Source organism: Filicampus tigris, chromosome 14 (genome assembly GCF_054856515.1).
Source record: "Filicampus tigris isolate MCC_2025a chromosome 14, RoL_Ftig_1.0, whole genome shotgun sequence".
NCBI lineage: Eukaryota > Metazoa > Chordata > Actinopteri > Syngnathiformes > Syngnathidae > Filicampus > Filicampus tigris.
Window position 1 is genome coordinate 12,193,047 of NC_141230.1, and position 13,307 is coordinate 12,206,353.

Genomic DNA, 13,307 nt, shown 5'->3' on the forward strand with positions numbered 1-13,307 from the left:
CCAGTTTTGACACCTACGCTTACATGCGCACACAACCCCGCCCCCCACCCCCCACCCACACACACACACAAACACAATACATTACATATTATCTTGGGTGCAATGACAATCAAGATAAAGATAAGGACTTTACCCTTTACTTTCATTTTACATACTGGATGGTGCCATTTCATGTTCATCATGGCCTACGGGCATCTATTGGTTTATTTTTTGGGTACACTTGCTTTTGGTAAGTTCTGTCATTTAATTTGTATTCTTTATTTTATTTTATTACAACATTTTTGTTATTCAGTGATTCTAATAGAGTACAGAGCATACAGTTTCCTGTATTATTACTGTAAGTGGGTGATAAAATCCTTCATGAACCTTCCTCTTGTGTTATTGTGGAAAATAATCGGAGTTAATTGTATTATATACTGGTCAGTTGCAATTCTAAACACATTTTATAAAGAAAATAGTGCAAGGACCTCAATCCATTATTTACAGGGAAATTATATACAGCAAATAAAATGCGTCATACTTTTTATTTCAGCAGGGGCGGGAGTCACTGCTCCACTTGAGTCCTGCTGGTTTGGCAGGTTGAATTTTGGATGTTTAACTGTAGTGTAAAAAATAAAATAAAGCGCCAATCTCTATTGTTTAAAGTGCAATGTTAGTCTTTATTATGCAAGTGTCTTAAACATTTATTGATTCTGTCCAAATTTGAATAATATTGTTTGAGAAGTTTAGTTCACATGGTCTTGACATGCACAAGTGGTAGGTGTGGCTGGAGAAGCAGAGAAACAAGTCCAAGCATAGTAGCGAATGACATCCGCCACATATGTGCAGAAACTGTTAGCCTGATTCACCAAAATCATGTTACACCGCCCGCGCCACAACTTAGACCTTCTTCCAGCAGCCGTACCGTTTAGTCTACTTTCAGCCACCAAATTGGCACGTCCGCCGGAGGTGTGGAAAAGCAAACACCCTCTGTCTGTCTGTAAATCCCAATATGGCGCCGCACGGTACTGTACTGCCAAATTCACATTGAATATTCTTTTGAAGTTCATCCTGGACAAAATTGTATGCACCACTTTTCTACATTCCATTAAGTTACATTATCTGTTCCTGTACTTCTTTACCATCAAAGTTAACCTTCATCTATCTGTCTCTGTCTACCCATCCAGTTGCCCTTTTTCCAGTTTCTGCACGGGTTCTGAAATATGTACTCAAAGGTCAAGAGATAAACTTGGTTCCATTAATCCATGAAAAACCTGATATAATTGGCTGGATACATGATGGCAGAGATGTGGTATGGTCTCATTTCAACAGGGAGTTAGTATTCCCTCCATACGAGGACAGGATCACTCTGGACCAAGAATCCGCAGAGCTCACCATCCAAGGCGCCACATTTGAAGACAGTGGAAATTATGACTTAAAATTGAAGATAATTAACAGGCATTATCGTTTAACGTACAGAATTGAGGTTATAGGTAAGTTTATCTTTCCATCTCCATTTTTAACACAACTATTATGCACTAAATATAAATATAATATATATAGTCGTTTCTGTCAAATCTGGGATCATGTATTTATAATTAGCATTATTGTCTATTCTGTCCCTTTTACTTAAAAGAAAGGAACCTGCCTTGGATGGCACGGTGGTCGACTGGTTAGCACGTCCACCTCACGGTTCAGAGGTCGTGGGTTCGATTACGGCCCTGTCCTTCCTGTGTGGAGTTTGCACGTTCTCCCCGTGCCTGCGTGGATTTTCTCCGGGTACTCCGGTTTCCGCCCACATTCCAAAAACATGCAAGATAGGTTAATTGATCACTCTACATTGTCCCTAGGTGTGGTTGTGAGTGCAGTTGTTTGTTTGTCTCTGTGTGCCCTGCGATTGGCTGGCAACCAGTTCAGGGTGTCCCCCGCCTACTGCCCAAAAACAGCTGGGATAGGCTCCAGCACGCCCCACGACCCTTGTGAGGAGAAGTGGTATAGATAATGGATCGATGGATGGAATCTGCCTCCAGGGGCTCCAGTTTGCACCATAGGCTATTCCCCTATTTTTAATTAGGTGAAATGTTCTGATAAATGTGTGCCTTCTGCTCAAGCTGTCACTATGTTGTACACAAAACATGTACAATTATGTTTAAATAGAGAAAAAGGAAAGGAAATGAGTATGCGTATAATGCAGCTATTCTAGAAACGTAAGCACGTTGTATTTTATACTCCAGACCTATAGGGGGAAGCACATTTTGTTAACACGTTAACACGACTGTGCTGTCCATTCAAAATCACAGCTAATATTGCTTATTTGCTTGTTTTTTTTACAGAGCAAGTAACTGAACCCAACTTATCCTGTGTGATAAGTGGCACAAACCAGGTGACGCTTGTGTGCTCAACAGACTCAAAACATCCTGATTTATTAGAGTTTAAGTGGAGCACAGGTGGAAACGAGTGGCCTGGCCCAAATCTAACAATAATACTGAAGGATAAATTTGATGATCGAGTTTATCGTTGTGACGTGAGCAACCCTCTATCCAATGATACGGCTACATTCACTGCCAACGACTGCTTCCAGGGTAATCATAATCATGATGTTTGAATATTATTTGAATGTAATTTTGACATGAATGTACACTGAGATGTTGGTATATGTTTAATTTTTGTTTTCCTGTGCAGACAAACTACAATATGGTCAAATTGACAGATATTCATACACCATAATCATTATCGTCATCATCTTCATCAGCATCGCTACTGCCGTCATTCTGGGCTTCACATTATGAAGAACACAAAACTAAGGTATACACACACACACAGAAAGAAAGAAAAACACACAAAAAAAACCCTACAGAAACGATGAGTGCCTGAAGTAGTCCATTCTTCAATTCCATGAACAGGCATGGCGCCAGCATATTTTCTCCCCCTGGGCTAAAGGGGGGGGGGGGGGGCTTGACCGATACATAGGGGCGCTGAGAAAATAATTCCGGAATATATTTTAGAATATCAAATGAAATGCTGGAGGGGTTTAACTGGGGCTACACAGATTTCGGAGACACAGACACAAAAACAAAATATTTTACTGATTGTGCATGATGACGCAAACTGATGTGTTGGTCTTTCTTCCCAGATCTGATGAGCATGAACATTGAAAAGTCAACAGTACATCTCATCATGCGCCCTTACACTTTATGGCAGCGGTGTCAAACTAATTTTTGTCGTGGGCCACATTATAGTTCTGGTTTCCCGCACAGTGCCATTATGACTGTGAAACCATAGAAATGTTTAATTTCCTCGTATTATCACATGTACACGAGTGATGGAAAAGCAGTTTTGAAATCGGACATCAAGGATAATAGTTTGCCCAACTATTCAAGTTAAAAAAAGGGGCTTGCTAACAAAAAATGCATGCCATATCTCTATGTTATTACTTCTACATAAGACATTTATACAAGACATAAGATTTATGATTTTATCAGTCTCTGTGGCACTGAAGTAAACCATATTTTGTAATGTAAGTTCAATTTGTGCTGTTCTCCTGCTCTTTTATCACTGCTATTTCAGGGCATGATATATGCTCTGATTAAAAAAATACTTTGTACTTCTTTTACAAAACATGCCCTATCTGGTTGCTGTTAGACCTCATTCTTAGAGGTTTTTTTCTATTATTATTATTTTTTTTATTGAAATAGTATATGCTATAAACATGTTTGATTTCACAGAAATTTAACTTTTTCTTTGTGGCCGCACTTTGTAACTGAAGAGTTAAATGAGGCATAGAAAATAGTTTGTGTCATATCATGTAAAGGTTTGTGTTGTTTAATTATTCTGTATCATTGCAATATTGTAAGTAATCTGTTCATGGTAACCACTATTTGCGGCCACAATAAAGACCTCTATGACTTTAATTTTGTGTGCCCACCGTACTAAGAGGAATTACAATCAACTGTGAACTACCGTAAAAGGTAAGCTATTATCCTATACAGACAGTGATAGTTTAAACAAAGGTATACTTTCAAATGCAAGTAATTAGACGTGTAATATTCCATTTTGGAAGTAACTTGCCCAACACTTTTGGACACATCCAGTTACAGTTTTTCTCCATTGGTTTGGCTCGTTGATTGAAAAATTTAAACACCCTCACAAGTGAACCTCCTCGCCACCCTGCAGGTAACACTGATGCAGACATATCTTTTTTGTTGTTGTTCATAAAATCCATCCAATATGCTATTATAAACAAGTTACAACCTTGACTGCACCAGAAACACAATTCTTCTCAACTGAATTGTCAGGAAAAATACATTGACAATTGCGCAAAATGTCTGCCTGTCACTTTCAAATGGTGAGTACAGTAGTTTTACTTTATTTTCGCTTTAACTTAATTAACTTTAACTTAACTTGCGTTTACAGAAAAGGACCAAACTATAATAATATCCTTTTGTCAGTAGGGAGCAGTGTTTATCAGTTTCTTGGCATAAACACACGCCTAACATGTACAGTATATATGTACCTTTAAATAATTGGCTTTAAATAAGATCAATTCTATCACTAAGTAAAGACAACAATATAAATGTAAATAAAGCAATTTCTGCCAGCCATCTCTTGTTTTAGTTGCTTTTTACAATTAAATTTACCAACACTATCTCACATGCAGTATGACGTCAGCATCCTGACTGACTCTTCAAACTAACACCGATATCTGTCAACGTTAAAACACAAACCTCTTGCGTGGAGTCGATTAAACATGCATTAGCAAGTATTTCAATATCGATATATTTAGCTAACCTGTGTAGTATGTATGGCTTTTTCACCTTTTTGTGTCGTTAACTCTCTCATCGTTGCTCTTATTGTGAAACTGGACTGCGCCTGAAAGGCAGGTGTCGCATTACCTGGGCTGGAAAGGAAAAAACAACAACATTTTACACCTAACTCTTATGAAGTCAAGCTTAGGAGTTTTGTTCGCTCCAATAAAGTAAAAAAAAAAACCATCGAATTACAATGGAATAGTCTAGCTCAAGTGGGAACGGTGAAAGTTCATCGTCAGTTTACTCATGGCCCGCCAACGCCTCCTGGTTTATTTCATGAGTGCCTACAGTTTAGGTAAGTTTCGTCGTGATTTATGACAATCGAGTTGGAAAATTAACACGTTATTACCAAATTAGTTATTTAGTGTCTCCAACTGTTGTTGAGTGTACAGATACGTGTTTTTACTGTAAGGTGTTTGCAAAACGTTGCCAGCCTTCATTAATATGTAATACGTAAGGGGTCCAAAGTAATAGTACACTTGTTCACCACCACTCTTTATGACAGCCAAGGCTATGACTACTGAAGATTGTGCACTTGGTTTTAAATAATGGGCCAAAGTGGGTATACACTTTCAAACTAATATACAGTACAATTAACCTCTTAAAATAATGGCCCAAGTGGAAGGGTGGCAGAAAGGTAGGTAGGAAGTAAGGAAAGACGGTATAAGCATTTGTTCATAGAAGGCTATAAAGGAAGGCAGAAAAGTTTCAGTTTTTAGTGATATAGGATGTAAGAGCATGAATAAAAAACAGGTGTGGCGGAAGCAAGAAAGGAATGAAGGAAGGCAAAAAATTTGATTTAAGTAGTTTTAAGCAAAGGAAGCAAGAAAGGTGGTTGGGAAGGAAAGGGTGCCAGGAAAAATCAGGTCTTTGAGGAAAAATGGAAAGAGGCCAGAAAGGAAAGAGGGAAAGGTAGGAACAAAGCTCGATGGCAGAAAAGTAGATGAAACCAAATGAAGGATCAAAGTAAAGATTCAAGAATAAAAACTAACTGAGGGAAACAAGGAAAGAGGTCAGGAAGGAAAAGATGCCAGGAACGAACATGCGAATGGAATAAAATGAGAGATTTTTCTGTCCGGTATTTATTTCACCCCTCTTTTCCCAGTTTGTGCTCAGGTTCCAAATTATGCACTCAAAGGTCAAGTGATCAACTTGGTGCCGTCCATTTTTGGACAACCTGATGGAATTCTGTGGACACACGACAGCAAGAAAGTGGTTTTGTTTGACGGCATGGAGGAGTTTGTGTTCCCTCCATACGAGAACAGGCTCACTCTGGACTGGGCCTCAGCAGAACTCACAATCAAAGGCGCCACTTATGAAGACAGAGGAGACTATGAACTAGAAGTTGACATATACAAGCAGGTGCATCGTTCCAAATATAAATGGGAGGTTATAGGTCAGTTTACTACCCATGCACATTATAACAAATGAGTGCTAAATGTTGATTTGCATTTGATCTTGGTGAGTAAATAGTATGTTTTAGGACCGAAACAATCAGTTAAATAACTCAATTGGATTACAAAAAAAAGTCTCTGCCTTGAAGCTTCGTGGTGGTCATTCTTTCACGCGGATTAATGGTACTGCAGAGTTATGAACCACTCTATGTGGAAATAAGTTGACCAGATGACAGTGAGCCAGGAGGAAAAACTGTCTAAAAGATAGAATAGCCAACGTTTGGCATCATTTCACCCTTTCTAATGAAGATAAATTGCAAAAGTTGTGCTCTATTGAGCGAGCGGTAACAAAATAGACGTGATGAGCACATTCATACGCAAGCTGCTACAGTGTTCCTGTGGATCCTTAAAAAGTCTTAAAAGACATTGAAACCATGAATCAAAAAATGTGATCTTAACTGGCATGTAAATGTCTTAAATCAATCCTTCTAAAGTCTTATAAAATGTTCACACATGATCATTTGGATTTTATGATTGTAAATAGTCTCTCTAAGTGAACAACAACAATAATCGCTTTATTATATGGATAATAGTCATTGAAAAAAGTACAGTAATTGTTTTTTATCCGATAGGATAGTTAGTACACTACCTGATTCTAAAAAATGTATTCAACATCACATTATATTCCTAATCAATAGGAGGCAGCCCATTTGGTTAGCTTCTAACCAACTTGACTCATGCTACACTCTGAATTACTTTGCATTCGTTCACTTTACGTTGTATGCATTTGTTTCCAGATAAAGTATCCAAACCAAACATAGCCTGTGAAATGGGCGACGCAAACCAGGCGACGCTTGTGTGCTCAACAGATTCCAAACATCCTCGTTTAGTAGAGTTCAAGTGGAGCTCCGGTGGAAAGAGGCAGCCGGGTCCCAATTTAACAATAACCCTCAGGGATGAAGATGATGAACGAGTTTACCGTTGTGACGTGAGCAACCCTCTGACAAACGAAACGGCTACATTTACTGCCAAGGACTGCTTCCTGGGTAATTTGAATCAATTATGCAATTGAATTATTCACATGGTGGTTGAATGATATTTGAGTGCTAATTTGACAATGCACAAACTAGATGTTTGTATGAGGTTTGTGTTTCTGTGCAGACAAAAAATCTGCTGCGCTACTTGCCATCATCCTTCCTGTCATTTTTGCCGTCGCCTTCATTTTACTCATCGTGTTGGGCTGTGTATTCCGCAGAAAACTTCGAGGTACAGGTAGAAAAAAAAACAGAATGTGACATACAAACACGAAAGTCACTTAAAGTGGAAGTCAACCCCCCAAAAATATTTGCAATATTATGTTCTATGCGCCTTCACTAATCTAAACATGGCATTTTGATTAATATTGTATTTGTGGAATATGAGTTAAGCAGCAAAATCCACCCTTTTTTAGCCATCTCTGGGTGCGGCCATTTTGTCCCTTGTCGACTGAAAATGACATCACAACTGTTCAGGGCACAGGTAACGACCAATCACGGCTGACCTATTTTCTGAAGCTGAGCCATGATTGGTCGTTACCTGAGCCGTGAGCAAGTGTGATGTCATCTTTAGTCGACAGCAAGTGGCAAAATGGCTGCCCCCCGAGATGCACAAAATGGGTGGATTTGACTGCTTAACTCATATTTCACAAACACAATACAATCGGAATGCTATGTTTCGATTAGTAGGCCTGCATACAACATATTCTTGTGAAGAACATTTTTGACTTGCCTCCCACTTTAAATAATGAAAGTGCTTGAAATAGTCAATTTTTTTTATCCCATGAAAAAACTAACATGACTATTGATATCCTTGTGTATTCAGTTTATTTATTATAAGTTTATTTGTGAACGGCTGTGTGTATGACCTTGGCGCATACATTGCTGTTTTTTGTGTCTTTCTGACAAAAAATGATCCTTTTCTCTATGTTCTTGCAGCATGTTTTGAAAATACAAAAAAAGGGGTTTTTAAAAGACGACGGAGTGCAACAGAAGGTATGATTCATCGACACTACATGCATGCAATAACTTCATATTTGGTTTAATGCTCTTGTAGATTATTGGTAACTTACTTTGGTTGGGAGCGACTTCATTCGAGACAGCTGAGAATTGGGAAATATATGCGTATAAGTCATTTGTCTGTGTTTTTGCGTGACGTGTGCCTCGCAATGATGGGGCGTACTACCAAAACTGAACTGTGAGAAGCAGCATTGAAAATACAAAGCGGAGTAGTAGCAGGGGCGGAGCCAGAACGTGGCTAATGGGTGGGCCTGGAAAAATCAGCGTGGGCCTGACTATTTCTCTCACTGAGCGCAATCCTACTGTCCCGACACATCGTATATTCAAATAAAATGACAAACTGAATAATATGAAGTTCAGATCTTCCTTAGGCAACCACAATTATGTCATTCTTAATAGTCAATAATATAAGAAAACACAATGAAACACAAACTCAAAAATAATTTCATAATTTACAAAAATTTCCAAAGTATGTTTTTTCATGAATCTCAATGGGCGGGCAGTCTGTCAATCTGGGTGGGCCTGTGCACACCAAGGCCCACCCATGGCTCCGCCCCTGAGTGGTAGTACAAGAAACACAAGAAGCTGGGTGAACTGTTGGCTGAAGTTGTAACCACAATGCATTTGCAAACGTTTTTTTGTGGTTTGTTTTCGTGAATGACTTGTGAGACACATTCCACAAACACTCAACACAACCCATTGCTCCTCATTTTTTTGCCCGGAAACAGTGCAAGCTTCTGGTCAATTCTGATAGGTTATCATTTTGTTTTACATCTCAAACACAGAACTGAACTAAATTTGATGTCAACCACACTCATAAGTACTTGTGATTGTAAATAATATGTAAGGTTGTTGGCCCCGACTGGTTTTCAAACAGATTGGGGAGGAAAGATCACTATTAACACCCCCCACAACACAGGTTAGGCACTCAAAACAGGTGAGCAGTGATTGGTCGTTACCTGAGCAACTGTGATGTCATTTTCAGTTGACAGAATTGACAAAATTGCCCCCCGATGACTAAAAATGGGTGGATTTTTCTGCTTAACTCATATTCCACAAACGCAATATTAATCAGAATGCCATGTTTAGACTAGTGAAGGCGCATAGAACATATTTTTGTAAAGAATTTTGGGCGGTTGGCTTCCGCTTTAAGTTTATGTTGTCCTTACAAGTTTCAGGGTCCAGTGAGGGTGACGAGACCACATACTTCTTGGGCGGAATACTTACGCTTCCGTCCAATCAGAGGCTGCGCCCTTTGCTTCCAAGTGATTGGATCGATCTCGGTTATGGCAACGAAGAAAAGCATGATGCATTAAATGGTAAAGTCGATCATTTTCTGCTTTATGATCTGGCTTGTGTCCTTGTTTAAGACGGCTTTTATTTTTGTGTGTGCGTGTTTTAGGGTCTAACAAGGAGATGACTGCGGATGAGGGACTAGAGTCTGATGCAGCCACTGGCGTCACCACTTCCTCCAATCCACCTAATTCCCCTTTGACCTCTTCAGACCTGAACACGACCACTGAAAATGAGGATCTGTCATCTCAGCAGGCCTCTGGAGACGCCTCAGGGGAAATCGTGAGTGAAGTTGACACACCCGAAGTTGATAAGGCATCCTTTACCTCTACGGAGGAGAAAGAGCTACAAGGAGAAAAAGAAGAAGGAGTTGCTGGGCAGGAGCCACTTTCAGACATTGCACAAGGAACGTTGGCGATTGGAGGTGAGGACCAGCGGGAATCCGCCTCTGAGGCTGAAACGCGGTCAGATGGTGCAGATGGTGAGGCCATCGCTGATGAGGAACAGAGTGAGACTGAACCCCAACATTCTCTGACTGACACACCACACCTCAGGAACACAGATACAAGTCAAACTCAGGGCTCATAACTTTTAGTTGTAAAATTCAGAAAATCAAAACAAATGTCCTACTCCAAATACACTGAGTGTCTAAAAATAATGTACAAATAACACAAATAACCACAAATGCTACTGTTATTTAATTAATAAATATAACATTTTAATATTCTCATTAATGCAGACTGTCATATTGGACTGATGATATATACTGTAGCTGCTTAGATGCAAGTACAATTAAAACAATGTTTCAAAGACCAATGTTTTTAAGCAAATTGTAAATTGTTAATAGTCTTATTTTTCTACAAAATACCTGCCAAGTGGAATGAATGGAAATGATTTCTGTCTCATGTAATGAGACCAGCTAGGACTTAACACCTCGGCTGCATCGGATACTGTACACTTGAATTTTAAAGCGGAAGTCAAGTCATTCATTTTTCTTTATAATATGGACTATGCACACCTCCTAATTTAAACATTGTATTCCGACAAATATATTATTCCTGTAATCTGAATTAAAAAGAAAAATCCACCGGCTTTTACCCATCACAGGTGGCTGCCATTTTGTAAAATGACATCAAAATGCCTAATGCTGCATTTGAGGAAGGTGGGAAGTCGGATTTATCCCTTTCCGATTGTCCCAATTGCTACCTCCAAGTGTTTGAGGCGCATGTAAACAACAAGGATGGTTGATCCTGTTACATCGTTTGTTGTTCTCGTTCATCTCAGCACATTTTGACCTCCATCAAACCTTCTTCGTAATTTTCGTAATTTATATGAATAGAAAAATATCTTATTTTCAAAAAATTTCATTCATTTCACCAAATTACAAGGAGATAACGGCATATCTTGGGTTTGGTCACGTGACGTTTGTAAACTGAGCCCTTAGTCACTGTGATGTCATTTCAGTCGACAGCAAGTATCAGTCCAAGGTAAAATGGCAGTCCCCGGAGATGGATAAAAACGGTCGTATTTTTCTGCTTAATTCATATTCAACAAATGCAATTTTAATCAGAATACCGTGTTTAGACAAGTGGGGGCGCATAGAACTAAATTAATGTAAAGAACATTTTTTACTTAACTTCCTCTTTAAGCAACTGCAAATGTATCTAAAGCTGAAAAAATACTGTTAAAATGCACTGCACATTTTTAAAGCAATAATTAAAAGAAATCTAAAAACAAAAAAGATGTTTGAGTGATTCTTAAATAAGGGAAAATTCTTCATGAAGCAGGGTACACGCATACCAATACAGTAATTGGATGTATGAGTCAGTTAATTATTATTATTATTTACAATAGGTCTTTCAGATCAAAAGTTAGGAGTATTTTAAATGTATCATAAAGTAAAAATATTCATATGTAAGATCGTTACGGCTCCCTTTTCTCAACTATGGCTCTCTGAAGCTAAGACTTACAGTATTGTTACCTAAAGTATGTTAGCTTTCTTGCTAACAACAGTATTTTAATGCCAGAAACAAACCCAGTCTTGCTCATAACTTGCATGTTTTTTCAAACTTTCATACATCAACATAAAGAGCACTTGTGTATTCCTATCTAATAGTCATAAAGCTGTGGCTGCTTGCAAATTGCAGTTGGCTGGCAACCAGTTCAGGGTGTACCTCACATACTGCCCAAAGACCCTCATGAGGATAAAAAGTTCCTTCTTATCTATGAATCGTAAAGCCAAATTGCAATACATAAAATTAATGGTTTTAAATGTGTAGTAAGTAAATAAATGGTCTGATTTATTACTCGTATGTTTTTGTTCATGCAGTTTGAATTTGTTAATTATTATGTTGATGGCTAAAAACACACGTTTACATTAAAGTTAAAATTGAGTGAGCTTTAACTTCACATACACTTATTCTGATTTTGAAAAGTACATATGTTTCAAGTTGGGATCTGGTACTAGTTTTGAGAATGACCTGGTCATGGTGGGCTAAGATCATAAAAAAAAAATCACATTTGAGTGACTGAAATCAGAGGATCTGGACTTTTAAAAATAATACAGTATTATTATTATTTTTTTTAAATGTTTCAAAACCTTTGCACTTGCCTTTTGTTTTGTGTCCAATGAGCTTTCTGACAAGAATTATGTTTAACTGAATTTGTGTGTTCAACGCTGCCATTGATGGCTATGGCTATGTATGCAGTTTGGTTATTTTTTTCAGCATTATGGAGAGGAGCAATTGCAGAGGATGACCATTGCTAATAAAATTCCGCTTTCCTGAACAATTTCTCTGCCCACACCCACCTCACCTCTAAAAAGATGGCGACACCCCTGCCGCATAAAAAAAGGTTAATATGGTTAAACTTAAAATACGTATACGTATATATGTGTGTCCTGCTTTATGAGAGCCAAAAACATTTGAAAAATATCCCAATGGAGCCAACAACTGTAATAATATCTTTTGGTCGTTAGGGGGCAGTCTTTATCAACGTGTAGTTATAAACAAGTCTTGGTTAAAGAACATTATTGGCTTTATGATTCTCATCAAAGTGGCTTGTAAGATTGTGATAGCTAGTCAGCAGTGACACAGAGCACCCAAGCTCACCGTGGCTGGTGCCACTGACATGTTTCATCATGTCCTTAGTGATTCAAAGGGAGTTTACGTGCACCTTTCAACTGTAAGTGCAAGTCAGATCAACAACGAAACGCCCATATCTGTAAATAAAGAAGCAGTTGGGTTGCATACGCTGCTGTCTGACAGGCTGCTGCAGATTCTGGAGAACAGGCCTGCCCCGTGTGGGAAAGTCACGCATGATTAGCTTAACCTTTGAGTCACCGTGGAGTCTGTGATCTGCTACCACCTGACCTAAGGGTTCAGGGCACGAGTGCGAAATGAACACTATCATGTTTCAGTGGTCACAACAAATACCAAGGGAATATTAGAGGATTGAATTATTTGTGGCTCTTCAGTTGAGGGTCACGATGTGGTTCCATGAGTCCCAGCTGGAAGGCTAGTACCAATTCCATCAACAGAACCCTTCAATTGTCCAGCACATCATCACTGTCTGATGCATTTTATAAAAACACAAACCACTATCTGAACGAGGATATGTACATTTAATAATGTACTTGTGGGCCATTCAGCGTCCTCTTTTGTAAGCTTATAAGGATGGCTGGAAGGTACACAACTCTTTTCCACGTCATTCAAATTTTGTATTGAAATATATTTAAAAACAGCATATTTCATAGATTAATGCCTCAAAAGTATGCACAC

The 13,307-nt window shown here is 38.7% G+C and overlaps 2 protein-coding genes across 6 annotated transcripts; both read left to right on the forward strand.

The window, feature by feature from the left end:
• Positions 1-102: 102 nt before the first annotated feature.
• LOC147136385 (CD48 antigen-like) lies at positions 103-3,890 on the forward strand. Its single transcript, XM_086051296.1, has 5 exons — positions 103-229; positions 1,167-1,472; positions 2,313-2,561; positions 2,662-2,784; positions 3,113-3,890. The coding sequence occupies exons 1-4, from the start codon at positions 103-105 to the stop codon at positions 2,766-2,768; spliced, it is 789 nt and encodes a 262-aa protein (XP_085907422.1). The 3' UTR covers positions 2,769-2,784; positions 3,113-3,890.
• A 70-nt stretch (positions 3,891-3,960) lies between these two features.
• On the forward strand, positions 3,961-12,736 carry LOC147136386 (uncharacterized). Of its 5 annotated transcripts, none has more exons than XM_086051294.1 (7): positions 3,961-5,082; positions 5,893-6,183; positions 7,051-7,227; positions 7,343-7,453; positions 8,155-8,211; positions 9,408-9,554; positions 9,638-12,736. In XM_086051294.1, the coding sequence occupies exons 1-7, from the start codon at positions 5,034-5,036 to the stop codon at positions 10,114-10,116; spliced, it is 1,311 nt and encodes a 436-aa protein (XP_085907420.1). In that variant the 5' UTR covers positions 3,961-5,033; the 3' UTR covers positions 10,117-12,736. The 5 variants fall into 5 exon arrangements, with proteins under 5 accessions (XP_085907420.1, XP_085907418.1, XP_085907419.1 ...); XM_086051292.1 differs by having other exon boundaries at positions 6,979-7,227; positions 9,414-9,554; positions 9,638-12,735; XM_086051293.1 differs by having other exon boundaries at positions 6,979-7,227; positions 7,343-7,447; positions 9,414-9,554; positions 9,638-12,735.
• The last annotated feature ends 571 nt before the right edge of the window (positions 12,737-13,307 follow it).